Source organism: Acanthamoeba castellanii (assembly GCF_000313135.1).
Source record: "Acanthamoeba castellanii str. Neff unplaced genomic scaffold scf7180000083799, whole genome shotgun sequence".
NCBI lineage: Eukaryota > Discosea > Longamoebia > Acanthamoebidae > Acanthamoeba > Acanthamoeba castellanii.
In genome coordinates this window covers 1-26,498 of record NW_004457501.1, presented here as the reverse complement: position 1 = coordinate 26,498, position 26,498 = coordinate 1, and the positions used below count along the sequence as shown (strand labels likewise).

The 26,498-nt window shown below is 59.4% G+C and overlaps 12 protein-coding genes and 1 pseudogene across 12 annotated transcripts; 4 read left to right on the top strand and 9 right to left on the bottom strand.

Moving 5' to 3' along the window:
* Positions 1-48: 48 nt before the first annotated feature.
* ACA1_015590 (uncharacterized protein) lies at positions 49-1,249 on the bottom strand (the record flags this gene model as incomplete). The annotated part of the gene is made up of 6 exons (XM_004340738.1): positions 49-281; positions 348-484; positions 548-728; positions 849-953; positions 1,054-1,138; positions 1,217-1,249. The coding sequence occupies 6 exons, from the start codon at positions 1,247-1,249 to the stop codon at positions 49-51; spliced, it is 774 nt and encodes a 257-aa protein (XP_004340786.1).
* Positions 1,250-1,405: 156 nt separating this feature from the next.
* On the bottom strand, positions 1,406-1,983 carry ACA1_015580 (kelch motif family protein; the record flags this gene model as incomplete). The annotated part of the gene is made up of 4 exons (XM_004340737.1): positions 1,406-1,538; positions 1,601-1,688; positions 1,762-1,843; positions 1,921-1,983. The coding sequence occupies 4 exons, from the start codon at positions 1,981-1,983 to the stop codon at positions 1,406-1,408; spliced, it is 366 nt and encodes a 121-aa protein (XP_004340785.1).
* Positions 1,984-2,107: 124 nt separating this feature from the next.
* ACA1_015570 lies at positions 2,108-4,923 on the bottom strand (annotated as a pseudogene).
* Positions 4,924-5,244: 321 nt separating this feature from the next.
* Positions 5,245-6,369, bottom strand: ACA1_015560 (uncharacterized protein; the record flags this gene model as incomplete). The annotated part of the gene is made up of 7 exons (XM_004340736.1): positions 5,245-5,293; positions 5,363-5,449; positions 5,531-5,623; positions 5,711-5,800; positions 5,883-5,980; positions 6,043-6,122; positions 6,213-6,369. The coding sequence occupies 7 exons, from the start codon at positions 6,367-6,369 to the stop codon at positions 5,245-5,247; spliced, it is 654 nt and encodes a 217-aa protein (XP_004340784.1).
* A 496-nt stretch (positions 6,370-6,865) lies between these two features.
* On the top strand, positions 6,866-9,703 carry ACA1_015550 (uncharacterized protein; the record flags this gene model as incomplete). The annotated part of the gene is made up of 8 exons (XM_004340735.1): positions 6,866-7,366; positions 7,436-7,528; positions 7,654-7,871; positions 7,976-8,021; positions 8,093-8,240; positions 8,318-8,432; positions 8,520-8,624; positions 8,710-9,703. 8 exons carry the CDS (start codon positions 6,866-6,868, stop codon positions 9,701-9,703), a joined length of 2,220 nt encoding a protein of 739 aa, XP_004340783.1.
* Positions 9,704-10,553: 850 nt separating this feature from the next.
* On the bottom strand, positions 10,554-11,915 carry ACA1_015540 (reverse transcriptase; the record flags this gene model as incomplete). The annotated part of the gene is made up of 3 exons (XM_004340734.1): positions 10,554-10,640; positions 10,736-11,709; positions 11,756-11,915. Coding segments are annotated over 3 exons (1,221 nt in total), but the record flags the coding sequence as incomplete, so codon positions are not given.
* A 652-nt stretch (positions 11,916-12,567) lies between these two features.
* On the bottom strand, positions 12,568-13,416 carry ACA1_015530 (uncharacterized protein; the record flags this gene model as incomplete). Its single annotated transcript, XM_004340733.1, has 1 exon — positions 12,568-13,416. One exon carries the CDS (start codon positions 13,414-13,416, stop codon positions 12,568-12,570), a length of 849 nt encoding a protein of 282 aa, XP_004340781.1.
* A 415-nt stretch (positions 13,417-13,831) lies between these two features.
* On the top strand, positions 13,832-14,926 carry ACA1_015520 (uncharacterized protein; the record flags this gene model as incomplete). The annotated part of the gene is made up of 1 exon (XM_004340732.1): positions 13,832-14,926. One exon carries the CDS (start codon positions 13,832-13,834, stop codon positions 14,924-14,926), a length of 1,095 nt encoding a protein of 364 aa, XP_004340780.1.
* Positions 14,927-15,025: 99 nt separating this feature from the next.
* ACA1_015510 (replication factora protein 1 (rpa1) subfamily protein) lies at positions 15,026-18,427 on the top strand (the record flags this gene model as incomplete). The annotated part of the gene is made up of 16 exons (XM_004340731.1): positions 15,026-15,207; positions 15,281-15,332; positions 15,421-15,509; positions 15,590-16,010; positions 16,129-16,193; positions 16,285-16,399; positions 16,488-16,683; positions 16,830-16,900; positions 16,977-17,046; positions 17,098-17,165; positions 17,337-17,447; positions 17,531-17,638; positions 17,709-17,776; positions 17,932-18,055; positions 18,136-18,245; positions 18,337-18,427. 16 exons carry the CDS (start codon positions 15,026-15,028, stop codon positions 18,425-18,427), a joined length of 1,941 nt encoding a protein of 646 aa, XP_004340779.1.
* Positions 18,428-18,521: 94 nt separating this feature from the next.
* Positions 18,522-21,198, bottom strand: ACA1_015500 (aldehyde dehydrogenase; the record flags this gene model as incomplete). Its single annotated transcript, XM_004340730.1, has 16 exons — positions 18,522-18,629; positions 18,699-18,817; positions 18,872-18,954; positions 19,053-19,113; positions 19,190-19,247; positions 19,306-19,378; positions 19,443-19,541; positions 19,647-19,805; positions 19,883-19,968; positions 20,083-20,147; positions 20,231-20,301; positions 20,375-20,449; positions 20,537-20,661; positions 20,750-20,842; positions 20,935-21,018; positions 21,091-21,198. The coding sequence occupies 16 exons, from the start codon at positions 21,196-21,198 to the stop codon at positions 18,522-18,524; spliced, it is 1,467 nt and encodes a 488-aa protein (XP_004340778.1).
* An 813-nt stretch (positions 21,199-22,011) lies between these two features.
* On the bottom strand, positions 22,012-23,585 carry ACA1_015490 (uncharacterized protein; the record flags this gene model as incomplete). The annotated part of the gene is made up of 8 exons (XM_004340729.1): positions 22,012-22,145; positions 22,217-22,339; positions 22,419-22,550; positions 22,627-22,752; positions 22,851-22,963; positions 23,035-23,167; positions 23,245-23,370; positions 23,471-23,585. 8 exons carry the CDS (start codon positions 23,583-23,585, stop codon positions 22,012-22,014), a joined length of 1,002 nt encoding a protein of 333 aa, XP_004340777.1.
* Positions 23,586-23,680: 95 nt separating this feature from the next.
* ACA1_015480 (uncharacterized protein) lies at positions 23,681-24,971 on the bottom strand (the record flags this gene model as incomplete). The annotated part of the gene is made up of 6 exons (XM_004340728.1): positions 23,681-23,868; positions 23,948-24,067; positions 24,152-24,268; positions 24,376-24,468; positions 24,562-24,678; positions 24,761-24,971. 6 exons carry the CDS (start codon positions 24,969-24,971, stop codon positions 23,681-23,683), a joined length of 846 nt encoding a protein of 281 aa, XP_004340776.1.
* A 348-nt stretch (positions 24,972-25,319) lies between these two features.
* ACA1_015470 (uncharacterized protein) lies at positions 25,320-26,471 on the top strand (the record flags this gene model as incomplete). Its single annotated transcript, XM_004340727.1, has 2 exons — positions 25,320-25,608; positions 25,666-26,471. Coding segments are annotated over 2 exons (1,095 nt in total), but the record flags the coding sequence as incomplete, so codon positions are not given.
* Positions 26,472-26,498: the final 27 nt, after the last annotated feature.

Here is a 26,498-nt window from a genome sequence, read left to right as displayed (position 1 = left end):
GGGGTGTCGTAGTGGTGAAGATGACTGGCATGACGGACAACCAACACATTAGTAGCGCCGGGGGGGGCAAAGGCTCCTACCCCGGTGAAGGACTGGTACCGTAGGAAATAGGAGGCCATTTGATAGGGCTTGGTGAGCTCGGCGCAGTCCTCGTCGGAGCCACCATTGGCCCTCGTCCCCTCCTCCTTGAGCCAAAACGCGGGCTTGATTTGGAAGTCGGTTGGCGTCATCCGCCGAAGTAGCCGCAGCTGCTGCCGGAAAAGGTCCTCCCGGGTCGTGTTCTGTGTAGAGACCGGTTAGCTGACATGCGAAGGCGGGCGGTTGCTCGAGAGGGCGAGGCGACGCACGAAACCAACGTAGAGGTTGAAGAGCGGTTTGTAGACCCGAGGCAAAATGATTCTGTTGACTGCCACGTGGCATTCCTCGCGCCCGCTGGGGGTATCCAGCAGCAGGAACTTGGCCAAGATGAGGCTGCAAATGTGATCTGCGCGAAGGTCAGAACACTACAAACTGGAGCTACCACCAAGGGACGGGAGTGGCAACATACTGACGTAGGCCTTGACTTCTTTCACGGCCTTCTGTAGAGTCTCCTCCGTCAACCTGAGGGTGAGCGACCCAATGCTGTGAGTAGGCTGGAGACATCTGTTCACCTGATCTTGCTGTACCTTTTCTGGGAGGAGGTCTGCGAGAGGGTGCGCACGTCGGGCGACTCCACGGCATACAGCAGGCTGAACAGACACGGTTGCACAAACGGTGCGAGAGGTCATACATAGACGACACACAAACCACGAATCGGCACACAAGCTACAAAACGACACACAAACCGGGGAAACGGCACGTTTACGTACGTAAATTGGTCAACAAACCCGTTGAGGTTCTTGCCCAATGGGTGCGTGGAGGATTTGAGGATGGTGGTGATGTAGTCAAGCAACATGCGGGGTTCTGTGAGCTCTCTGTAGCCATACGGATCCGCACACACGTGGACCACGGAAGGTGGGTTGACAAAGGCCCAAGGCTGCACGAAAAGGCTCTAGTGGAGGGAGAGGGGGTTACTTATGCGGATCGTGCAGGCGAACGAGATCCCAGTCGCCAGCGTCGGCTCTATGCAGATACTGGCTGATGCATTGTGAGTGCAGCACTGTCACACACCGCATTGCAGTCGTCAGGGCTCGAATAGGTGGGTGATGCACGCTTAACAGAGGCACAACAGACATACCTTTCCCCGAGAGCAGGTTGACAATTGAGTCATTGCCAGACTCCACGCCGCACTCCGCACAACTGCATTTTAGAAGCATTTAGATCACCACAAGCTCGGGTGGCCAACAATACTATTGGGAATAGGGGGTGGGTATACGTGTTGTTGACGACGGTGTTGAAGTAAAGCTGCCACTCAGCCTCGAGGTGTCTACATGTCTGCAAAAGGGGAGTGTGGGTCATCCAATGATCTCACGCCCTGGCGGATACGAGAAGAGGCACGTACCAGGACGTGGAGCGTGTCGAAGTCCGACCGGCCATTCCACCCACCGAATAAATATAGTCTGCGCAAGGCACAAACAAGTAAGCCCATCGTGTACGGGCGAGAGACAGCAAAGAGGGGCACCTGTTTTTGGACGAGAGGGTGACCGCGTGTGACCATCGGGGAGCGGGTGCCTCGCCGGAAGCAAATGGCTTGTACCACACCAACGTGTCTTGGCACATGGCACGCCGTACATGTACACTCAGTGTCAAGCTGCACAAATGAACAGGAGGTCGGTGGCGTACTGGTATCGAGAAAGTAGAGGTCGTTTGACGGCACGCGGTGGTCCCAGCCTCCGATCACCAGCATGCGCGTACCCAGCAGAACCTGTACACCGCCAACGTTGGAGTGAGCGCACAGTATGGGACTACGAAGAACGTTCAGGCAGGACGGAGCGCACGTACGGCGGTGTGGGAATCGGTTGGTCGCGGGCCGATACCGGAGGTGAGTGGACGTTCCCACTTCATCTTGCCCGGTGTGGTGTAGAGCACCCACAAGTCATTCGACGACTTCTTGCCGTCGTAGCCTCCGAACACCAAAATCTACTCACACCACACGATGTGTGTCCGCCCCGGTGAGCCGCTTCCCTACCTATAGCACACGGGTCGTCTCGCCTCTATGCTGGAGTTGCGAGGGCTGAGCGCGATGAGGAGACTTGCGCAGTACCTTGTTGTCATCTACAAGGATTGCGGAATGGCTGCGCAGCTTCGTGGGATCGCTGTCGTGTTGGCTGTCGTTTTCATCGTCTTCTTTCTCTTTTTCTTCGTCTTCCTCGTCGAACAGGCTCCCCCTTTTCTTCGCCGCCTTCTTCGTTCTCGTCTCTTCGACATCTGTGGTCGATCCACTTTCATCATCGTCGCCCTCCTCTTCCTCAGCATCGTCATCGAATAGACTTCGCCTTCGCTGTACTATTTCGCTGTCCTCCTCGTCGAAGAGGTTGGTCGACTGGTTCATCGCAACTTGCAATTGCTGCTGCTGCTGCGCAGAGACGTAGCCTGCGACGTGCCAGGTGTCAATTAGCCCGTTCATTGGGACCTGTACGCGAGAGAGCCTACCTTCTTCTGTGGCCTCCCCCGACCTTCTCTCGGCGCTGCTTTCTCGGCTCTGCAGCTAAGGTGTGAGTCACGCGAGCGAACAACAAAGGGGCGGCGCACTTACCCCCTCGATGACCGTGAACTCGTCCTCCTCGAGCTTTTCTCTCAACTTGATCTCTTGGTTCCTGTCGCCATGGCCATGGTGGAGCGAAGTGGTGAGTACGCAGCTCTGCGTGCCAATACCCTTGGGGTCCTCGAACAGGAAGAATCCTCTTCGTACCGGACTTCGGTGGCGAGCGACGGAGATCTGATCTTGTGCATCGTCGGTACCCGAACGCTGGGCTGCGACCATCGAGACTATACGCCGTGGTGTTCGTTTCTTCGTGAGAATCGACAAAGCGCTGAATTGAGAAGGGGGGAGGCCAATGTCGTCCCACCTGTCGGATGTCGAGTATGTAGATCCCTCCGCGATCGGACTGGACGCCTGGCACGGCGAGTTTCGGCATCGCTTCACCGTATCCTCCTGTGTGATACGGCCGGCGCGGTGCATCAGGCGACGGGAACAGGCGAACGCAACACGCGGGCGGTGGACGAGGGTTCACGGCTGCGTACCTAAGATGACTAGTCGGTCGCCGGCAACAAGCGTGGCAGTGTGCAGGGCGCGCGGAGGCGGTACGTCTCCCACGGTCTCCGCCTGCCGCCACTCGTTCGATACTTGATCGACGCACGTGCCCACAGTTAGGACCTCACGACACGATGGCGTGGCTCATGATGCCAACATATGTGCGCGTACCCGTATCGAAGACGTGCAGATCGTTGAGAGGGCCAGTCTTGCCGATGCCGCCGAAAATGAAAAGATACCTGTTCTCCAAGACCGTGCAAGAATGGCCGTGCCTATAGGCGCGTTACAGGTTGCGCGAGACATGGGTGCCACGAGCCTCAGCGTTGGGTGTCATCAATGGCTGTCATCTCAGGGTATAATAATCAGTTCACGCACCTTGGAGAGGGAGGCGAGCCTGTTGTGGCGATCTCCTTCCAGGCCGCAGATTCTGCATTACAGACCAGTACTTAATCGGTGAGCGATAGCGACCACCACGAGTGCGCATGTGCGGGAGGTCATGCAGTACCGATGGAGAGTGAGTGCAAATCGTTCAGAAAGCTCTCCTTGTCTTTCGAGTAGCCTCCGAAGAGAAACAGGCGCTTGCCTATGCAAGCCAGCGTGTGACCAGATCGGCCGTCGGGCCGGATGCCCCGCCCGCCAAACGGGCTGCTCCAGCTGAAGCCTTGACTCAATAGAAGCATCACCACAGGTAAGCTCAACTCTGCGTGCTCAGAGGAGCGAGAGCTGAAGGTACCGAGTTCCATGTGCTGCTCCATGTGCTGCTCGTCGTCTTGCTTGTGCTTGTAGTACTTCTGCGAGTAGCGCAGCGCTTCAATCCAGGCCTCGACCTCCTGCTTGCTCTCGGCCCACAGCCAATAGGTCCGCCCCGCGTGCTGCCCGTCGTCCTCGCTTGTAAAGATCACGTCAGTACGTGTACACCCAAGCAAACACCATGAACAGGTGCAGAGTTGTGAATTCACCTGGACGGTAGCTGCACGATGAAGTATCGGCTGCTGTCCCAGCCGCCAAGCGCCGCTGCACACCACTCACCCGTCAGCCAGACCCAATAGTCGCACCCATCATAGCACAAGAACGGCCGGCCGTACCCAGCGAAGAGAGCGAGGAGGAGAGCGAGGGGAGGAGGGAAGAGAATCGTCCGGCGCCGGATGCCGTGGCAGAGGGCGAGAACGGCGCAGTGGGCAACGGCGACGAAGCCGCGGAAGATCCCAGGCCGTTCGTGGCCACATACGGCAGCGACGACGATGACGAGGCCAGCGGAGAAGAAAGACTGGCGTTGGAGGCGGAGAGGGACGCCGGGGCGGCGGGGGAGGGAGCAGATGAGGAAGCGGGAGACGGTGCGGAGGGCAGGAGGAGGGAGGAGGTCGAGGTGAGGGAGACGGGGGAGGAGAGGGAGAGGAGGGAGGGCGGCAGGGGCAGCGCGGCGGGATTCTCCTTCTCGTAGGGCAGCACGACCGCGTCCTGGAGTGGGATGGAGCCCAGCGGCTTGGTCTGCGATGCCTTGAGCGAGTGCGGATCAAACTCGTCCCTGCGCACAAAGGCATGTTGGGCTTGTTGGTTTGCCGCCAAGTGTGGCAGCCCTCGGCACGTAGGGCGGCGGAACAGTGCACAAACGTGGTGTGGTACACCACGGGTACGTACGCGTAGTAGTTGAGCTTGTTGTCCTTGAGCACGAACCATCGCTTCTTCCAGCCCCAGCCCTGTTCGCCCTGCTTCTTCAACCAGCCCTGCAGGTGGCCTGGCTGCAAATGCACCAGTTGGACAATGCACTGATTAATCTTTCATCTCCCAATTCTCCAAATCCTACAGCGGGAGCCGTCGCTGGCAGCGTGGGCAGCCCAACTGGGTCCTTCTTAAGACCGGCAGGATGGAGGCCAACACGTACTGCTTTCATGCGCCCCATGGCCGAGGCTTCTTCTGGTGCGCTTTCTCTTTTTTGTTTTCTTTATTGTAATTTATTGTGCATTGTCGGGCAACGAGCAGAGGGGTCCTGCGCCTGCTCGCTGTACGGTGGCGAAAGGTGATCATCGTCGAGGTGATGAAGTCAGCATATCTGGTGGTGATGGCAGCGAGGCTTAGTTATTGCCCAGCAGCTGCTCTTCGAAGTTTTCGACTATGCGCTCCCTGTGGTGGATAGAATGGTTGGTCACGAGAGATGGCGAATTGCGTACGCGTGGGAAGAGGGTTGCATACTTCTTGGAGCCCACGAAGAAGAGGATGGTGGAGAGAAAGACGCTGGCAGTGGCGACGACGGTGGCCGCCCAGCCGACATACGGACCCCTGATCAAGGTTGACCGCGAGAGGAGAGATCAAAAAATGGGCTCACCACATAACCATGTCAACTCTCGGATTGACCCGTACCAGGAGACAGGGCCGCTGGATCCGATGAAGGAGCTGCAGAGCGCGTGAACATCCGCGCACATCGTAGTGTCGCCTCGAGAATAGGCGTTATTCCTTTTGTAATCGGGGCAGGGACACCGTGAGCACAAAAAACCTAAGCGTGCACAGAGTGTGATGGGCCAGAGTTGTTTTCGCTGGTACCAGAAGCTGTAGGTGGCAAAGGCGGCGCAGTAGGTGAGCGTCGACACCACGCCCGCCACCCAGGAGGCCGTCAGGAACGATGTCGAAAGCCTTCCGATCCACGCTCAACATAGGTTAGTTGTGCGAACAGGCAGTAGACACGACGATGGCGAGTGGGTAGTCGCATGCGCACCTGAGCGAGGGGAAGACCTTGCCCACCTGGTAGAAGAATTGAGCCAAGTAGAGCGCGAACGCGAGCACAAAGCCAACGATCGTCAAGCCGAGCGTGGCCTAGTGGGGCACAACGTCAGCACAGGTCTGTAATGTCGTGCTCTGAGAGGAGGAGGGTGTGCCTGAGTCAGGCTGTAGAGGTGGTCCAGGCCCAATAGGAAGTACTCTGTGCTCTTTCTCACACCGGCAGCATCCGTCTCCACTGTGCAGCCACAAAATAATCGATTTGTAAAAAATGACTGTATCCATAAAATGCTATTTACTCTACAAGTATAATGCTTGGAGTGCATACCTCCTTCCCATCGGTAGTAGATGGTGGTGTAGCGTGAGGAATCCTCGACGCGGTACCATGCAGTACCGAGGGCGATTGCTCCCAAAATCGAAGCTAGGAGGGCCAGCACTAGGGCCGACCAATTACAAGAAGCATACAGTCGCTCTCGGTGAATCATCGTGGCGAGCGAGGAAATTGAACAAAAATCTGTGCCTGCAGGCACGCGTGATCTTCGTGTTCGCGTTCCTGGCCGTGCCCAGCTTTTGTGCGGTTCGCATTTATTTTTATTTTCTTTTTTGAATTCAAGTGGTGTCTAATTAAAGTTGTATTGCATCGCAGAGTCGCCGCAACGAGGGAACGACGAAGCCGGGCGAGCGAGAAGAAGAGATGAAGGGTTGGGACGCTCACTTGTCGTCGTCTTCGTCACCGGTCTCGCCTCGAGGAAGCTCCTCCGCCGTTTCTCCGCGCGGGGCCAGCCGTTCCAGTGATGGCCTCTACGACAGCCAGACCTCGCCCCGCCTCCCCCAAAGTCGCTCCTACTCCACCCCAGGTCCGTCCTATTTTTATTTTCTTTTCGTTCTTATATATAATTCTATTTAAATAATTCAAATACAAAATAATTTTCTCTGCCCGGTGTCCCGGTGAACGACTCACGTGGGGGCGAGAGTGCAGACATGGACGGGGGCGACTCGCCGAGCGGCGGATTCTGGCGGCGGCTGAAGAAGAAGGTGGCCGAGCCGTTCGTGGTGGGGCGGAAGGTGGGCGCCGGCAGCAACTCGCCCAGCCGCGACAACTCGTTGGAGGTGGCGACGCAGCGCTACCGCGAGGCGCACGAGGAGGAGAACAACAAGACGCGCATCAAGGACATCATCCGCCGCGACCTCCTCTTCTACCCGACCTTTCGCAATGCCCTGCAGGGCAACTCCGAGCGGACCGAGTCCTCCCTGCGCTACGCCGAGCTGTATGAGCGGTACAAGGACCTCTACGCGCCGCTGCTCTACGACGACCCGGAAGACGACTGGAGCAACGTCGGCGACACCGACCGCGAGGACTCCCTGTTCCTGGCCGGCGAGGCCTACGATCCCAAGCGAGCGGCGTCCATGCTGGGGAGTCGGCAGACGATTCCGAGCGAGGTGGCCGAAGCCGATCTCACCTGGGCCAAGAACAACATCGAGGTACTGGTGGTGGACTCGGACACACGAGCGCGCACGGCCATTCGTGCTGATCTTAGCCTACAAACACAGGACAAGGAGATAGCCGACGAGCTGTGCAAGATGCAGAAGAAGATGCGGGATCGAAACGAGATCTATGTGCTTCTCACCGCCGCAAAGCGCCAGGTAGGCTCCCGCTGCTGCTTCGTGTGTGCGCGGCGTGGCAATCGCGCATGCAGTGTCTCACTTGTGCGTGGCTACCTACGAAGGTTCTCGGGGCAGGCTTCAAGACCGTACGATGGGAGCAAAAGACGGCCCGGGAGCTGGAGGAGCTCTTCGGCAGCGAAGACCGCGCGCGCGAGATCCAGCAGCTCGATGGCGCGCAGAAGGACCGGGTGATGAACAGCGTCAAGGCCCAGATCAAGGAGCTGGCCAAGTACCAGGAGGAGATCGCGCATCACTACGCCTTCTGCCAGGAGGTCCTCAAGCGTGCCTCGGACGCTCCCCAGATCGACGCCCTCGTACTCAAGTACGGCCTCCCTCTCGACCCCGGCATTGGGCAGGGCCAAGAAAAGCAGAACTAACCGCACACCACCTTCGCCCCAGGCTGCGTACGATCGCGATCGCCCACAGGGACGAATGGGCCGCTGAGATCGGCCGCGAACTGGCCAAGCGGAAAGTGCGTGTCAAGATCGTCGACTTGATTCGTTCAGTGTTTTCGATGGAAAATGCTAATGTCATTGGTTGCAGGAAGCGCTGGAGAGGGAACAGGAGCAGGAGAGGGAGAAAGAGCGTCAGCGAGAGCTGGAGGAAGAGGAAGAGCGTCAGAAGGCGAACTCTCCGCGCGCAGCCAAGTCCGAAAAGGGAGAAGAACAACCCCTGCCAGAAGAGACCAACGGTACTCCGCAACCCCACACAGCTTCACTCCCTGGCACATCGGCCTAACGATCAGTCGCACGTTACGTGCATGCGCAGTCCAAACCCGGCAGGAGGAGTCCCTGCTGTATGAGATCTCCTCCAAGGCCAGAGCCGCCAAGGTCGAACCACCACCGACCCCTGCATCGCCTATTCCTGCGAGCGCCCTCAAGCGGTAACTCTCCTTCGCAGGCAGATCTGTTGTTTTTTTAACTCTTGCTCTTACACATGTGCGACTGCGAAACGTGTACGTTTTCTGCAGGCTGCTGAGCCTCGAGGCCGGAGGATCGCTCCACCTCCCCAAGATGATGGCCATCGACTTCTCCGGCGAGGATCCGACTCGCCCCTCGCTTCAACAGGACGAAGGGTACGTACCTGCATTTGTTTTGTTATGGGTGGGTGGATGGGGCTTGCTTGGCCTTCCGCGACTAAACTACGAAGCGCCCGCGCAGAGAGGAGGAAGCGGGTCAGCCCCAATCACCGCTGACGACGTCGAACCAAAACAAGTTTGTCTCCGTGCGAAAGAAGCAGCGGAAGCCATCGCTCAACGAGCTGTTCATCATCGGCCGGCGGGAGAACACCATCGGCCGGGCCGTTGACGAGTCGACCCAGACGGCGCCGGCCGCAGCCAACGCACCTGGTGCCGAGAAGAAGAAGGACGCAGCCGAAGGTCGATATGATCACGAAGAGAAGAAGAAGGTTGAGGAGGACTTCATCATCGTGTTCAAGTACGGGGGCAAGGCCTATCGCTGCAGCGAGAAGGAGAAGACCATTCTCGAACGACAGGTCAAGACACTGGACCCGAGCACCTTCCAGATGCTGCTGGACGACTTCCAGCTGGAGGTCTACGCCGTGCTCGACGAGCCCCAGGCGCAGGCGCCCCAGGTGCTGTCGGCCGAGCCGCCCCAGCCCGAGAGCAGCCCGGCCGAGAAGAGCGAAGACGAAGAGGATAGCGAAGAGGAGGAGAAGGAAGAGGAGTGGGAGGCTGAGGAGGACGTTGACGACGCGTTCGGCAGCAAGACGGAGACCAACAACACCAACAGCACCAAGAACAGGCGAAGGCGACGACGAAGGGGCAAGAGGAGAAACGCGGCGGCGAGCGCGACCACCGCCACGCCACAGCAGAAGAGCGAGGCGGCGACGGCGACGACGCCCCAGAAGAACGTCTCGGGGCAGAGCCAGGGAGTAGAGCTGGGCGGCCGAGTGTGGACCAGGTCGCCCGCCTCGCCCTTCACCCCGTCGAAGAGGGCGAACCGTCTGGCGGAGAAGAACAACACCATGCGCGACACCATGCGGAAGCGCATGCAGCTGGCCTACGAGGAGGAGGTCCACAAGCAGCACGGCGGCGCTGAAGGCGGCAAGAGTCCGCTCGTGTGGAAACGAGAGAGGAAGGGCGGCAGCCAGCTCCAACCGGCCACCGTCAGCAGCAGGAAGAACGTGGCTTAGTCGATCCCGCGAGATAAACGTTGCTCACAACCTTTTTCTCTTTTCCTTTGATGGCCGCGCCATTACCTTTTGGCGGTTGAGTGCCGGCATAGATCAGCGGCTTGTACACATTCTGGGATCGCGAGCAGCCTTCTGCGGCGGTCTTCAAAGGCATTTGAAGATTGTTGGCCCAGGTGCTTGGTAACCTAAACCCACAGGGGCTCTTTTGTGGCTTTCCGGAGTCAGACAATGGTAAAGAGAAAAGCACCACAACAACATCGACCTCAAGACGGTTGAAGAAGGCGGAACAAAAATAGAGAGAATATGGTCCCGCTGGGAAGGCGCAAGAGGGCAGCGTCAAATATTAGCTCTCCGCGCGAGAGGAGGCGAGATGCGGCGAGTCGGGGTCCCTCGACACTGCACAGCGCCCAGCTCAGAAGTTGGATTATCCAACAGGAGGGGAACACTTCTGTGTTGTTTTAATATTTATTTTATTTCGTGTCTACAACTCCAGGAGTTTCGTTCTGGTTTGTTTGAGCGAGGGCTCGTCGCCCCAGCTTACAAACAGGTCGCGTAGTTTGGAAGTGTCGAAGGTGGAGCCGTGCTCTACTGGTCGTGTCGTACGGCTCCGAATAATTGCTTTCTTGACCCGTCCGAGGAGGGGGTCTCTGGTTGGGTGGAAGTCTGCTGCCTCGTAGAGGGCTCCGATGGCCGCGGAGAGGCTGGCGATTGTCGATCGGGGGCGCTGGCTGCTCCTGGTGGTGGACTCCAGGAAGCTGGCAACTAGCCCCACCGCTACGGGCTGCTGTGGGGGGAAGCTGTGCCCGTGGCTCAGGCAGTAGCTGCGGAAGCGGCGGAGATTGCCAGCGTATCAACACCAGGTGGATGCCACGAGCGCCTGGTTGAGCAGGTTGGCTGCAGCTGGGGACCATCCAGCTGGGTTGGGCAGCCAGAGATCCTGAAGGCTGCCCAACGCCATCGCTTGTTGTGGAGTGGCTTGGGTGTGCTGTCAAATCTGCTGGTGAAGCTGGTCGAGTTCATTGGAATTCAGACCGGGGAGTTGATCAACAGCCGCTGCAGGTGACTGGCCCACCTGCAGCCCGGCCAGATGGGGGCCACGATTGTGGCGGTCACTCCTTGGCGCTCCACGAGGTTGAGGATGTGAGGGATGAGGGCGATTGGGGGCGCTGTCCAGTTGTTGTCGTTCCTCCAGTCTTGGAGGAGGCAGTCCGTGGCTTCGCCGTCTGCTTCCATGAATCTTGAATTGAACCGTGGGAGTTGTCTGTTCTCCCTGGTTGCCGTCTGGTCGATGGAGTGGGGACCCCACTTCTTGTTGATTGATTCAAAGGCCTCTCTCGAGAGATGCCATTCGTGGTGAGGGTGGAGACGGCTGAGGCGGTCGGCTTCGCTGTTGCAGAGGCCAGGAAGGTACGCCGATGAGAGTTGGATGTGGAGGCGTTTGCAGAGGAGATGGATCTCCTTCTGAACCCTGTTCATGGCTACGCTCTGTCCGCCCATGTGGTTGAGGTGGGCCACCGTCGCGATGTTGTTGCATCGCATGAGGATCGCTTTTCCTTGAAGGTGTGGTTGCAGGGCAAGGATTGTGTTGCGCACCGTGGCAAGCTTGAGGATGTTGATGTGGCTCTTGCTGTCGTCGCTCGACCACCAGCCTGCTGCCGTAAGGGTCTGACAGCTTGAACTCGCTCCCCAGCCACTTAGGGAGGCGTTGGTTTCGAGGATGACGTCGTGTGGGCGGAGGACTGCGATCCTCCCGTTCCACGTGGAGAGGCTGTGGCGCCACTCCTTGAGGTTGTTGGTGGTCGCTGGTGAGAGCTTGATGGAGCTGTTCCAGCTTGTCCGCTGGCCAATGTTGTGGTAGGCATTGTGAAGCAGGAGCTTTGCCGGGAGAATTGCTCTTGTGAGGGCCATGCCCTGGCTGACAACTGCTGCCAGGCGCTGGACTGGGACTGATCTGTGCGTCTTGGCGTGTTGGAGGAGATGGTTGATGTTGTGTTGTAGGTTGTGGGCTTTCCTCAGGGGAACATGGAATGTGGGGGTCGATGATGTGTTGACCATCAGCCTGAGGAACTCCTTGCACTGGCTTGGGGTGGTGTTGGACTTCTTGGTGTTCACTACCCACCCCAGCTTCTTGAAGAGGTGGAGAGTGAAGGTGGTGTGGTGATGGGCTTTGGTGTAGCTCTGGCTGAGGATGATGACGTTGTCCATGTAGGCCATTGCTTGGATGCCCTGGTGATGTAGGAATTGCACTGTTGCATGGACGTAATGTGTGAAGATCCAGGGTGAGGCTGCTAGGCTGAATGGAAGGACTTGGAATGCATACATCTGGTTCTGCCAGGCGAAGGCTAGGAGGTGTTGGTGGGCTGGGAGGATGGAGACGTGATGGAAGCCGTCCTTCAGGTTGATCGTTGTGATGAAGTCGCCGCTCTGGAGAAGGGGCGTGAGGGTTGAGAGATCCTTGTACTTGAACTTCGGCGGCGACACTGAGACGTTGAGGAGCCGCATATTGATGATGAGGCGGCTCTTGCCGTTTTTCTTCAGTACCACCCCAATGGGTGATACAAAGGCCAACTCGTTCGAGCCCAGGAGCCGGATGGCCCCCGAGCGGATGAGTTGGTCGATCTCTTCCTCCACGAACGTCGTCTGGAGATCGTCCAGATGGTGGTTGTGGAGGACATGAAGCTGGGGAACGTTGTGGAGAGGCAGGGGAACCCCCCTCTCGATCCAACGTAGCACTGAGAATGGCGCACCAATCTTGCGCCACTCGCTCAGTCAAGAGTTGAAGCCGGGCCGTTCGCTTGGTGAATCGCTTCGGCTTTGTTCCTCCATCCCCTGGGGGAGGGACGGAGGCGTCGACGTGTGGGACACTAGTTCGCATTGGTGCCCGCGCTGGCACCGTGGCTCTTGGTTGATGTGCTCTTGTTGAATGGCTTCGTGTACTTGTTGGATTGAGGTTTCGATCGGTGTTGCGCCTGGCCCGTTCCTGAGCCGCGCTTGGAGTTGGAGGTTTTCGCGGCCGCCTTGGCGAGCGTGATGGCGTCCATGAGGCGGGTGCGCCGTTCTCCGTGTAGTGATGAGCCGGGGAGCGCGTTGAACTGTTGTAGCGTCTCCTCGCCGTACTTGCGACGGATGAGCATCTGGTCGCGGGCGTCGAGGATGGTCTTCATCACGTAGAGGGTCGCCGTGGCGAAGGTGCCGATCTCGTCGGCGAGTTCCTCGTGGCGTTGCGCCATGAGTACGCACAGGCGGAGAAGGGTCTTCTGTGCCTTGAACGTCTTCCGAAGATTAGTGACGTGGGAGAGGTCTTCCTTCGAGAATCCCACGCCCTCGCTCTTCGGGAATTCGCACATCGAGCCGATATGTACCCGATAGGTAGATCGTTCGATGAGCTCGTTGGCATCATGGAGCCATTCGTCTCGTGGGTCGAGATTGTTGACGAAGTCCGGGGTCGCGGTCGCAGCGGTAGGAAGCGCGTGAGGGGCGTAGACGGCCGGTTGGGCCTCGTCTTCGCTTTCCTCGACTTCGTCCTCGTCGTCAGCCGCGATTTTGCCCTTGTGGTCCGCACGTTTTTGGGCGAGTTCTTGGGCTAACTGGCGAGGGGCTTCTGGTTGTACCACGCGAGGTTCGTCAGCCACCGGTTTGGTGGACTTGGGGGGTGAGGCGACCGCGGTCGCTGCCGGTTGCAGTCGTTCCGCGATCATCTCGAGGAGGGCCATGAAGCGGTCTTCCCGCTCGTCATGGTTTGGACGTTGAATCGCTGGGGGCGATGAAGAGGACGATTTGTTGTCCTCCATTCGCAACGAAGCGGATAGCACGGCTAGTCCGCGCGATGCTTACAGCTCGAGGAAAAAAGAAGAACCCCGAATACGGGGATTGTTTTAATATTTATTATTTTATTGTTGTAGACACGAAATAAAATAAATATTAAAACAACACAGAAGTGTTCCCCTTCCCTCGGGTAATCTTAGTTACCCTCGGGTAACGAGTAGCGCGGAACAGCCCAGGATCGGGCGGAAGCTCGACTTTGGCGGTGCGTCGGAGGACTCGGAGGAGTCGGCCTCCTACACCGACACAAGCAACCACTCCACCCCCAACATCAGTCCCCTCTCCTCTCCCATCAACTCCCCCCGCATGCGCCGGGTGGGCGATAGCGCCTATGTCTTCACCTCGGTCCCCTGTTCCCCCGTCGCGCCTCGGACCTCGAGTCACCTCACCCTATCGACGCCGCCGCTGCCGCGCAAGAAGTCGGCCCAACTCCACCTGCCCATGGCCTCCGTACAGAGCCAAGACTCGCTCGCAGGGCTGCTGTCGCCCGGCCGCGCGCCGACAAACAGCGGTCGGCTCGAGCGACTGTTCTCCAGGTTCAGGAATAAGAGCTCGACGGTGGCGCGGAGGGCCAGCAAGAAGTCGCCCAAGCTGCCACGCGCGGTGAGCGACGAGCAGCTGGACCACCACATGCAGCCCGAGGAGACGATCCACGACGATGCCGATGACGAGGAACCTGGCCGCCCGCCCTGGACCCGATCGGCCACCACCTCGTTCCTCCCCGTGCCCACCAGCTTCTCGTTCAGCCCTATTGCTCATCACCACCAGGCTGGCTCGGGTGGCGAAGTGCTCAGCGGTCGATCATCGCCGATGGCACTGCCCCGTAGCAACAGCGGCTTCGTGGCTTCGCAGTCACATCACCTCTCGCTACCACCAGCCATCGCGACCTATGGCCGTCGCGGTTCAGGAAGCACCGATCTGACCGGCCTGCTGCCTATGCAGTCGCCGCCGCAGCTCATCAGCCCGCTGTCGTCGGGCGTGGTGCCGACGGCGCCCACCGCCAGCACGTCGCTCGCGTACGAGTCGATGTTCGGCGACCTGGCGATCAAGGCCGTCTTCCACAAGGCGTCGCTGGCCGAGGGCCTCGACGTCTCGCTGCTGCGCGTCAACGAACGGAAGCTGGACTTCTCGCTGGTAGTGCACCAGCTGGAGGCCATGCACCAGTTCCAGTGCCGCGGGGTGGCGATCGAGCTGTGGTACGTGGACGACGATGGCGACCAACTGCGCATCACCGACACCCCGGGCCTCGTCTACGCCTGCCAGGACTGGCGAGCCCAGCTACACAAGACCGGACGAGACCGGCAATCGAAGCAGGGTGTGTGCCGCAGCTTACGCCTCTACATCAACGAGACAGGGTGGATGGTGGCCCTCAATTTTTGCATATTTTACGTTAATCTGTAAATTACAGCACAATTCGAAGAAATATTTCGTAGCCACAAGCTTCTGCATCTCTTTGCCCCAATCTTCTGCCAACACCAACCTTCGAAGAAGAAGATTAACATGTTCGGGTTTGGATCGTATTTGTCTTCGCCGGCCCAGGATGTCGTCCTGTCCGAAGGGGCCGTTGAGCGCATGCGCACAGATGCGAGCACATCAGACCACCCAGTGCTCCAAGTTGTTGCCCACCGCGCTATACAGGCGGTTCCATCGGCTGGGCACCCACCACCGGCCACGCGCTACCGGTACCCCCCCCCCAAGCTCAACTTGCTCCTTTGCGAGTTTTAATTTAGACCCTTTCGTGGGGCATAATACCAGGCTGACCCTGTCGGACGGGCGGCACTACATGATGGCCCTCCTGGCCTCACAGGTAGAACTACTTTCCCCGATTCTTCTGCTGCTTCTTGCACTCGGTTACCTTCTAACCCTCGAGCTCTCGGTTCGTCTGCGTGTTACAGCTTGCCCACCTCGTCGAGGGCGGCACTCTCGCCACGGGCTCCATCGTCCGGCTGCTTGACTTCGCGGTGACCAGCGTGCACGACAAAAGGTGCAGCGCACGTTTGGGTTCGTTTTAAGAGAGAGAGAGGGAGAGAGGCTCTGCTGACGTTGTTCATATTGCTGCAACAGGCTGATCGTCATACTAAACCTGGAGCTGGTGTCTCCGCCTCGGGCCATCGTCAATGAAGATCACCTGGAGTCCATCGACCAGCAATCCCAGGCCTCCACTCCATCTGCTGCGCCGTTCCCGGCCTCGCCTTCGTACTCCACACACAGCCCCAGCTTCAACCTCTCGGCGCTGGCTTCCGCGCTGCCCAAGACGCCCGCCAAGTCCGTGTTCACCTTCGGCGCCGCGGCGTCGCCTCCCGCTTCGACCGCGCCTCCGCCCAGCTCCGGCTTCGACCTCTCGCCGCTGGCCGCTGTTCTGCCCCGCACCTCCGGTTCGACGCACGCGTCGCCGTTCCGCTCTACGCCGCCGCGCTTACAGGCCTCGCCGAAGGCGGACGACGTTGGTGTCATCACCTCCGTCGCCGATCTCAATCCCTACCTCGTACCTACTCTCGCTTGACCTCCCATCTCGTTCCTCCGCTGTCTTGATGCGGCGGTCCTGGCCGTCAGCTGTCTGCCCGGCTCCCTGACCCCAGCCGACTGTTGTGTCACACCCACAGAGTCGGTGGACGATTCGGGTCAAGGTCACGTCCAAGGGGGATGTCAAGCACTACCAGACCGCTCGGTATGTCGACGACGACGACATCAGCGTCTGGGTTGGTGTAGTGTGTTGGTATTACTAACCCCCCCCCCTTTCCTTCCCACCAACGCTACAGCGGACCCGGGAAGCTGCTAGCCATCGATCTGATGGACGTTGCCGGCACCGAGATTCGCGCGGTCATGTTCAATGAAGCCGTTGACAAATTCGAGAGCATCATCCAGCAGGGCAATGTGCGCGCACCTCCCCCTCAGCCCCCTTGCCCTGCGCCAGGAGCCTGATTGAGTGTGCGTGTGCGCGTGCGTGTGCGCGATATTGCAGGTGTACTCGATCGAGAAGGCGACGCTGAAGGTGGCCAACAAGAAGTTCTCACACATCAACAATGACTACGAGATCACCATCAGCCCCGCGTCGGTCGTGGAGGCCGTCGCCGACACCTTCCCCGGCCTGGTCTGTCATTTCGCGCCCCTGAGCGATATCAGAGAAAAGAAGGCCGACGACCTCCTCAACACCATCGGTACACATCGCCCGTTTCCAATAATGCTCCGCTTGGTTCGAGTGCCCCGCTCGGCTGACGCGACCGAACAACAATCAATCCGCGTTGACCAGGCGTGATCACCAACGTTGGTGACCTGGTGTCTCTCAGCACACGGCGCGGTACAGATCTGGAGAAGCGCTCCCTCGCTCTCAGCTCTCGCGAGGTATCCGTGGAGCTCACCTTGTGGGGCCAAGCGGTATGACTTCTCTCCCTCTTGCTCCGTCCGTCCGTCCGTCATCGGCGACGGTGCGATTGAGGTTCAACTTTGGCAGGCTGCTTCGTTCGAGGGTTCCGCCGGGGACGTGTTGGGCCTCAAGAGCGTCAAAGTGAGCGAGTGGCAAGGTAAGCGCAGCGCGCATGTGGATCGGATCGTATGATCGTGTGTCTCAGCAGAAACCTTCGTTCTGTGTGCGACTGAACGAATGAAACCCGCTATGGGCTACTACCCAGGGAAATCGCTGGTGCATCTCTCGCACACCACGTTGTACCTCAATCCGGACATCCCCGCAGCACACGACCTCAAGCAGTGGTAATTGTCGCCATGCCCATTGATGCCCCACATGCACCGCCATGTCAGCGCCCTCGCGCTCATTCACACACAACCACACAGGTGGCAGAGTCAGTCCCTGCAGGGAGCCACTCAGGCCTCTTCTTACGGCTCCTCCCGACTGTTCCCCGCCAGACGGAAGCACAAAGCAGAGGCGGTGAAGACCATCCAGGAGATCAAAGCCCTCGACGTGTCGGTACCGACTCTCTTCAACCCGCACGCCCTTGACTTCCGTCAGATGGTTGAGCCTCGGTGGTGGTTGCATTGATTGGGGTGCAGGGCGGCTCTGCGTTCGTGGTAGTGAACGCCACCGTGGCGTTCATCAAGTACGACATCAGCGGGAACACTTACTACCGATCCTGCCCCAACGAAAGCTGCGCCAGGAAGGTGCGCCGCAGGCCTCTTCCTCTTTCTCTTGGTTTGAAGACCGCTCACGCGTTGGCGTTTGGCTTGGCAGGTGGTCGACGTCGGCGGCAGTTATCGCTGCGAGATGTGTAACGCATCGTACGATCACTGCCAATACCGGTGAGCCATCCCTCGCACACGCACACGCACACGCACACGCACACGCACACGCACACGCACACGCACACGCACACGCAACACGCACACGCACACGCACGCTGCAGCCTGATAACTGCTCACTTTTTGTCCGCTGTGTCACCGCCGCGCCGCCACAGCTACGTCATGTCGGTGCGGCTGATCGATCACACGGACTCGCTGTGGGCGACGGTCTTCAACGACGTGGGCGCAACGCTCCTCGGGGTTCCCGCCTCCGAGGTGGCCGACATCTGCGAGAATCGGGTAAGCCGTCGCACTGCATCTTCCATCCCCCACTGCTTCCCTTCGACCCCGCATCGTTGAACGTTATTCGTTCGGTACAGAGCGACCAAAGGGCGCTGGAGGAGGTGATGAACAGGGGCCTCCTCCACAAGTGGCGGCTCAAGCTGCGCGTGGCGGAGGAGAGCTGGGGCAACTTTGATAAACGCATCAGGTACGTCACCTGGGCTCATAGGGCACTCCAACCGCACAAAGCCCCCCCCCCCCGCTCATGACGTGCGTCCTTCTCTTTTCGTGTCACACAGAGCCACCATCATGTCAGCCGAGCCGCTGAACTACGCTGCCTCCGCGTCTGACGTCACCTCCAGCATCAGCCGTTTGCTCGCCCAGCAGTGACCGAGCTTCAAGCTGGCGACCTGTCACCCACTTTTGCGTCCTATAAAGCCCCCGCGTGCGGAAAGGTTTCTTGTGAGTGGCGACCAGAAGGGGATTACAGCTTGCCGAGGTCCTTGGTGAGGAGGATCTTGGGCTCCGTGAACTCCTCGATCGTGTAGCGGAGACCCTCTCTGCCCACACCGCTGCTCTTGATGCCGCCGTACTGCGCACCACCACGTCGTGTCAGACCACACGTCCACACCACACCACACCACAAAAGACGGGAGCGTACGGGCTGCGCGTCGACGCGCACGGAGGGGATGTCGTTGATGACGACGCCACCGACCTCGAGCTTGTCATAGGCGTACCAGGCCTTCTTCCACTCGTTGGTGAACACGCCTGGGTTGGGCACTGTGTTAGTGCACAGAGAAGCCGGAACTCGGTTTGGAGAAGGAGGAGGCGAACCGGCCTGCAGACCGAAGCGCGAGTTGTTGACCTGTTCAATGGCCTCCTTGAAGTCGCTGAACTTGTGGAGCACGCAAATGGGGCTGCAGCCAAAATGTCGAAGAGGAAAAAGAAGCAGGCGCGTTTAGATAGACGCGATCGAACGTGCTCGAGAGAGTTGGGACCGGGAAGGAGGGCGCACCCGAAGGCCTCCTCGCACGCAAGCTTGGCTGAGTCGGGAACGTCCTCCAGAATGGTCGGGTCTAGAGTGCCCGCATGACACGTCAGCAGCTGCTGCACGAAACACACACGCCCCAAAGGCTTTGGCGGAAAACGCACCGAAGACGGAGCCGTCGCGTGAGCCGCCGGCCAGGACCTTGCCGCCCTTCTCCTTCGCCTGGGCGCGGGGGTGGTGAGACAAGGACCACGGACGAGGCAGGATGGGGGGGGGGTACCTCCTGAACCCACGACTCGAGGCGCTTGGCCGAGTCTTCACTGATCAGGGGACCCACAAAGGTGTCCTCGTCGCTGTAGGTTTTGTGGAGACGTGAGTGGTGGAAGAACGAAGACGAAAAAGGGAGGGGGCTTGTACAAAGGATCGCCCTTCTTGAGGGTCTTCACATGAGCCACCAGCTTCTGCTTGAGCTCCTCGTAGATGGACTCGTGGGCGTACACACGCTGCACCGAGATACTGTGCGACACGACGCACGACACGCACGATGCGCGCAAGTGTTGGTTTAAGGAGTGAATGAGTGGCCACACTCCACCTCACTTCATGGTGCGTTGGTCGCGGTACCAGGACTGGCCGGCGTAGTAGAAGGCGCCGAAGCCGATGCGCGACACCACGTGGTCGACGTCCGACCCCTCGTCCACGACGCACGCCGCGTCGCCGCCCAGCTCGAGCAGCACCTTCGACCGGCCCGCGCCCCGCTGCAGCGCGAAACCCACCTGCTCACTGCGTGGGCGACCAGTCCGATCAGCAACCGACGCCCACCCACCCCCATCACCCCCATCAATTCAAGAAAGGCGTACCTGCCGGTGAACGACAGGACCTGGATGCGCGGGTCGGTGGAGAGCTTCTTGGCGTCCTCGAGCTTGCACGGCAGCACGGAGAAAGCCTTTGGGCGGGATGGGGGGGGGGTGAAAGGTGTAAGGTGAAAGGTGAGCGGCGATTGAATGGAATGTGGGGTGTACGAGGGAAGAGGAGTCGTGGGCGCAGGAGGCTGACGTACGCCGTCGGGGAGTCCGGCCTTGGAGAGGATGTCGCCCACGAGAAGGGCGCCCACCGGTGTGACATCTGCTCGGCATGGGGGGGAGAAGGGCGGCGTTGGTACGTGGTGGAAAAAGAGAAGCGGGCGAGATACGAAAGCGGGGGCCAACCGTTGGGCTTCAAGACGAAGGGGCAGCCGGCGGCGATGGCGGGCGCCACCTTGTGGGCCACGAGGTTGATCCTGCGTACATACAAAGATACGCGTCAAGGCGGGAGAGGGAAGAAAGAGAAGGGGCCGGACAGACTGCACGTACGGGAAGTTGAAGGGCGTGATCATGGAGATGAGGCCGACGGGGAAGCGGCGCACGAGGCCCGTGAAGCCGGGGTTCCTGACCGGGCACGGTCGCGTGGTGGCGAGTGGTGGCGAGTGAGTACGGAGCCGAAAGTGGTGAGTGGTGAGTGGGGAAGGAAGGTACCTGACGGAGACGTCGAGAGGAAGAAACTCGCCGTACTGGCGGATGGCCTCCTCGGCGGCGATGGTGAAGGTGTCGTAGGCGCGGCCCAGCTCGGCGCGGGCATCCTTCAGAGGCTTGCCGGCCTCCTGCGTGTGATACGGTGAAGAACAGGGTGAGCAGAGGGTGCGCTACATCGAACAACGACGGGAAACCCTTTGGCAAGGGTGAACGTACGACGCAGAGAGAGTGCAGGAGCTCGTCCTGGCGCCTCTGGATCTCGGCAGCGCAGTAGAGGAGGATTTCCTTGCGCTTGTAGTTGGGCAGCTCCTGCAGCACAGCAGCCGTCAATAAAATGAACAAACAAATAAATAAAATAAAAGCAGTGTAAAAAGAACGAAGCCTTGGGGGGAGGGGGCGACCCGCATGGCAGGGGCAGCCTGGTGAGCAAGCTGCAGGGCGTTCTCAATCTCCTGCGGGCCGGCAAGGGACACCTCATAGCCCACCTGCACCGATTCGAGAAGATTGATTATTGGTGAAAGCAAGAGAAGATGCATCGAGATGGCAGTGTGCCGCACCTGCTTGGTGTACTTGTCGAACACCTTGAGCGTGGTGGCGGTGGTGACAGGCTTGCCACCCACAAAGATGGGGAATGCTCGTCCAACTGTGGCCTGTCTCTTCAACATCTTTTCGCTGTCGGTTTGTCCCTGTGTGGGCGATTTTCAATCTTTACCGCGGCTGCCCGATTTTGTGTAGAACCCAGATTTTAGAAGATGCTCACTACCCAACCCTTCGGCAATGCTCATTTCGAAGCTTAGGGCAGGAATGTTTGAATTGGATGGGTTTATTAACACATAAAACATCGCACAGCACAATCGCCGTTGGCGTAGCGTCACGTACCTGCGTGAGAAAGAATTGGTGAGATGGGGTTCGGAAAATTGATGAGATTGAGAAGAAAGAGAAATGTGGTGTTCAGGGCTTGACTTCTATAAAAGGTCCTCATTATGGTGTCATATTTGACTAGTCGGAGAAGATAGTGTCATCATGAAGAGAGGGTGAGGGCAGGCAAGGGCAGATCTGGTGCTGTACCTTAATCCAACGAAACGGGTCCGCCGGAGCACGATCTCTCGCTGCCTAAGCCCAACGCTGCGCGATCTGCAAGAGATGAACATCGATGAGATCGCAGATTCGAGCGGAGTAGCACAGAGATTAAAGCGGCACATGGAAGTCAGGTTATAATTGGTGATAGACGAATCATGAACCGCTGGGTTGTAAGTCCAGCGTCATAGTCATGGAAGAAAACATCACTCCAGGACGTGGATGAACGAGGGCGTTTAGAAGGTTGGGTGGCGTGTTGGCGTACCGCAGCGGAGGACAGGAGCGAGGAAGGCGATGGCTGAGGAAGAGTGGAAGAGGAGGACTAGCTCCGGTTTTGTTTGTGCATTGTCGACAAAAATAAATGACGTCAGCGCCCACCTTGACGCAGCAGCGGTGTTTGTTCATGTGGCCGCGGCCTTGAGGCTGGCGAGCACTTCCTCGGCCAGGAGCTTCACCTCGGCCTTCTGTGTGCGTCGTCGGATCTGTTCCATCACGTTGCCGCACCGCAGCTGCTGGAGCTTGGCCTTTCCGTCTCCTGACGGACCCGCACCACAAGGCAAAGGTGAGTCAGGGCTCAGGGCTATGGTCCACGACGCGCACACGTACCGTCAAGGGAGAGGTGGAGCAGAGCGCGTAGAGCCCACATTTGCTCCTCGAGATCCGAAGACTCGGAAGAGGAGAGAAGTACACCCAACAGGGTGCCATTCTTCATTTTCGCCTTCAGCTCATCTGTGCAGTTTCGTGGCACTTAGCTGACCATTACGAGGCTAAAGACGAGGAAGCAAGGGTACTGCGCTTCATGAGGTACCATCGAATGAGAGTTGGACCAACGCCGCGAAGCAGTGGGCGCGCGTGGCCGAGCTGCTGGTGGCCGTGTTCTCGAGGTATCGGCCAATGGCGTCCACGGCTCCGCTGTCGCCCAGCCTGCGCCGCACCGACGCTGCCCCGAAAGCACGGATCAACAACCCGCCCACAATACACGCATGTAGGGTCGGTGGGCATTCATGGCCTCTCACCTGTAAGCGCGAGCTGGCCCATTGCCGCAACGGAGTAGAGGCGGGCATTCTCCGTAGGCGCCCGATCGAACAGGGTCACCACCGCCTCCACGGCATTGAGGTCCGCAGCCCGCTTTCGGGACTCATCTGTGACAAGGACGGCACACGGGAGTATATAAGGAATCAAGCCCACTCAGCAGTGTGCAAACATCTTTAAAAACGAAGCAATGGAGAGGCGGGAGAACCTGTGGCGGCCAGATGCACCAGCAAATGGGCCGATTGCGTTCTCAATTTCTCGTTGTGGCTCTGCAGATAGCCGACGATCTTGTCCAGTACTTTGGTGCCCAGTATTCGGTTCCTGAGGTGTTGGCGGCGAGAGGTGGCATGAGATAGTGTGTCGGATGAGGGTCAATCACGCACCGTCCCTACCTGTAGCTATCGTTCGAAGCAAGGATGGCGAGGATGGTGACCGCCGGCGCCTTGACTTCGTCGTACGGGTTGTTGATGGTGGTTTTGATGATCGACGAGAGACCACCTTCACCCACCCGCAACCGGTAATTGCCTGCATCAGCCCCGACGACGTTGTTGGGAGTTGAGCCTTACAGGGATCGTGAACGCAGGGGAAGAGGGCGGACGCACGATCATCGGCGAAGTGGACCAGGGACTTGAGCGCCCACTTGCGCGAGCTGTCGCTCAGCCTCCCGTTGATCCCCAGCAGCATATTGTACAGACAGCCACGTTCTGCGATGATCGATCGCCAGCTATCTATACTCCATTAACGCGACACGTCAGAGCTTCTGACAGTCGAGTCCCACGAGAGAGTACAGCCAGCGCACTTGTCTGCTCTGTCGGGGGTGCCGTGTACCGAATCGAGACAAACGCGAGAGTGTGTGGAGGGCTTCGGCTTGCGGCTCGATGTATTTAGACAGCAGGAGCATATTCGTTGCCTCGATCACCACACTCTGTGCCTCATGATCCATTAAGGGGCCTGCGCGTGTCACGACGAAAGGCGGGGGGGGGAGAGAGAGAGAGAGAGATGCAATAATCAATCGATCAGTCGGACTCTCGCGTGCTCTCACACGACAGAGCAGTAATCAGGGAACCATTCGGTGAGAGAAGTCCGGAGGAGGAGGAGATCACCGAAGGGCGATAGGGCGCGGATGGCCTTGGCCGCGTCCGTCTGCTGGCCGCGCTTGCCGACCATGGCCAGAGTCAACAGGGGCTGCATGTGCTGTTTGCTGAGCACCGTCGTCGGGTTCTTATCTGCAATGCAGAAGCAGCGGCGCGTCACGTCACCAGGTCAGCGCGCGCACCGCCCGCCAGTAGTGGGGTCGGCGGGTACCGTGCTGGGCAAGGCGAGCCAGGGCACTGCAGGCAAGCACGGCCACGGCCTCGTTCTCTACGCCACTGAGGACCAGTAGCGCTGGCCGCCACTGCTTCGCTATCGTTTCCTGGTGTTGCTCTACACGTCCGTGGTGGAAGGGGGAGGTTAGCATACGACTCTTAAGAGCGCCTCGGTGTGGTTCTGGGCGGGCTTGGGCGAGACCTGAGCTGCACAGCGTGGCCAGCACACTGAGGCCCTTCATGGCCAGTTCCACATCGTCAGGGAGAGCGGCCAGGATTGTGAGGATGCCCCGTTCGATCGCCACATCTCGGTTGGGCTCTGCGCCGTGATCGCCCCCGCCCACCACCAGGTGCCCGCCGTGGTTAGAAAACGTGTTGCTCGCCCGGCTCGCGTGCAAGCGAGCAGCGAGTGAGAGGAATGTCCACCGTGGAGTAGCAGGAGAGAGAGCAGGTCCAGAGAGTAGTTCCTCGCGTAGGGGTACGCCGTGAGCTGCACGGCCAGCGCCACCAACTCGTCGTCTGTTTCGATGCGCCACGCCACCAGTGTTTGTCAGAGCGGCCGGTGGTCGCGGCAGTGCAGCAGTGCACAGAGAAAGGTGAGGATCCGCGCACTGCCGAGCACACAGAGTCCCGCAACAGAGCCGAGGGAGGCCACGCCGTAGAGAGCCAACCTTCGGTGCCTTCGTGCACGGGCCGCTGCGCTCTCCATGGTCTTTGACCGCACCACACCTGCAGGTGCGCCCGACAACCGCGAAAAAGCGAGTGATTAAATCATATTTATGAAATAAAAGAAGAGATGGAGCAGCGGCACCGTGGCTGGCGTGGAAGGAGACCCGTCTCCGCGTGGTGGTCAAAAAATGTGCCAAACTGCTCCTTCGATTGTAGCCAAGATTGGGCAGGAGCGGTGTTCGCGTGGCCAGCGGGAGGCTGACATGAGGCGGGGTGTGTAGGGCGCCAGCAAAAGCGGCCGTGCCCCGCCGCGGGGCGTGCCCACTCGTGCCCAAGCCAGCAGTCCGCCACATACTGAATGTCTAATAAGCATAAATACTACATTTTCTCGCAATTTTCTCTGATGGTCCATTTTTATGATAAAATGGAAATGTCGTGTGCAAGTCCGAGTGAAGGTTGCAAGGAGACGAAGCTGAACCGGTGAGTGGTGCTGCTCGCCGGGTGACGAAGACCTTGCTACACGCATCTTTACTCCTAGCGCACTTCGCCCCTCCCTCTTCTTCTCTTAGGCCTCAGCCACCGCTTTCCTCGGGTACCACACCCACTGCTGAATTTTTGAATTATTCAAATGTCCGATACGTGTGGCCGACGAGTTATCTGCCCCTCGAGGTTTGCTCACTGTTGTGGTTGTGCGTGCCAAGATGGAAGTGCTCCCGTCTTCACGTCTGGACCTACACACTGATTCCGATTCGACGGAGTGGGGTGCCGCGTGCTCGTTCCCGCTCGACTCTATGTCCATCGCCTCGCCGTCTCCCTCTCCCCTCCTCTCCGCTACCCCCCGCTCGCCTAACACTCCACCACGAAGCCCTTCACTCTCTTCACACGGCGACGCCGACCTCCACGAGAACGAAGAAGGTGACAGCCATGGCCACGCCACCATCGTCACCCCTTCGCCCGAACCGATCGCCCCTCTTTCCTCGTCTGCCTCAGGTTCCTCGCCACGCGAGGCCGCAAATGGTGGTCTTTGCGGCTTCGCCTCATTTTCAGATAGCTCCGAGGAGATTGTGGCGCACAGTTACCTGTCAACGGAGCCCCTGCTGCCACCACCGCACGGCCTGCCACCGCCGCCCGTGCCCCCATCATCGCCTGCCGCACTTGCCTCCGCTCCAGCCGCGTCTTCGTCGCAGGCCACGGAAGAGCCGCCGGTGCCTCTGCTGGCTGCCGCCACGCAGTTGCCGCGGCTCGATCTGGAGTCGCTGATGGGCAGCCTGACTTCGCTGTCGTCGCTCAGCTGCCTCTCGTCCCTCTCGTGCCTCACCGCTCTCTCATCGCTTTCGGCGCTTTCCGCCCTCTCGTCCCTCTCCTCGCTCGCCGCGCTGGCGCCCGGCCATGCTCACGCCGGCCCGGCCCCGCCCGCGACCCCCGTCATCCCACCCTCGCTCGCCTCGCTCATCTCCTCGCTCGCGGCCCCTCCCACACACTACTCTCACCACCACCACCACCACCACCACGCGCCAGCGCAGAGCGCGGTCGTGTTCGCTGCCGCCCCGGTGCCGTTCACGCAGCTGCCGAGCCAACAGCAGTCGACGATCAACAAGTCACCGCGCTCGCTGCTCACCGAAGCTTTCGCCTCCGCAACTCCGGCGCCTGCTGAGGACGTGCTGCCCGGCAAGGTGGAGGATGGGACCTTCCACGCGTTGTGCTCGGAGCAGGGGGAGATGGACGCCGCAGCGGCGGCGGCGGCGATGACAGGGTCTGTTCCCGTCTCGGTCGATGCCAAACGGCGCCAGGCGCTGCTGCAGCTCCCAGCGCCCTCACCCTCGCCTTCGCTGCTGTTGCCGCCCTCGCTGGCCGCGTCGACCGCTTGCGCCAACGCCTCG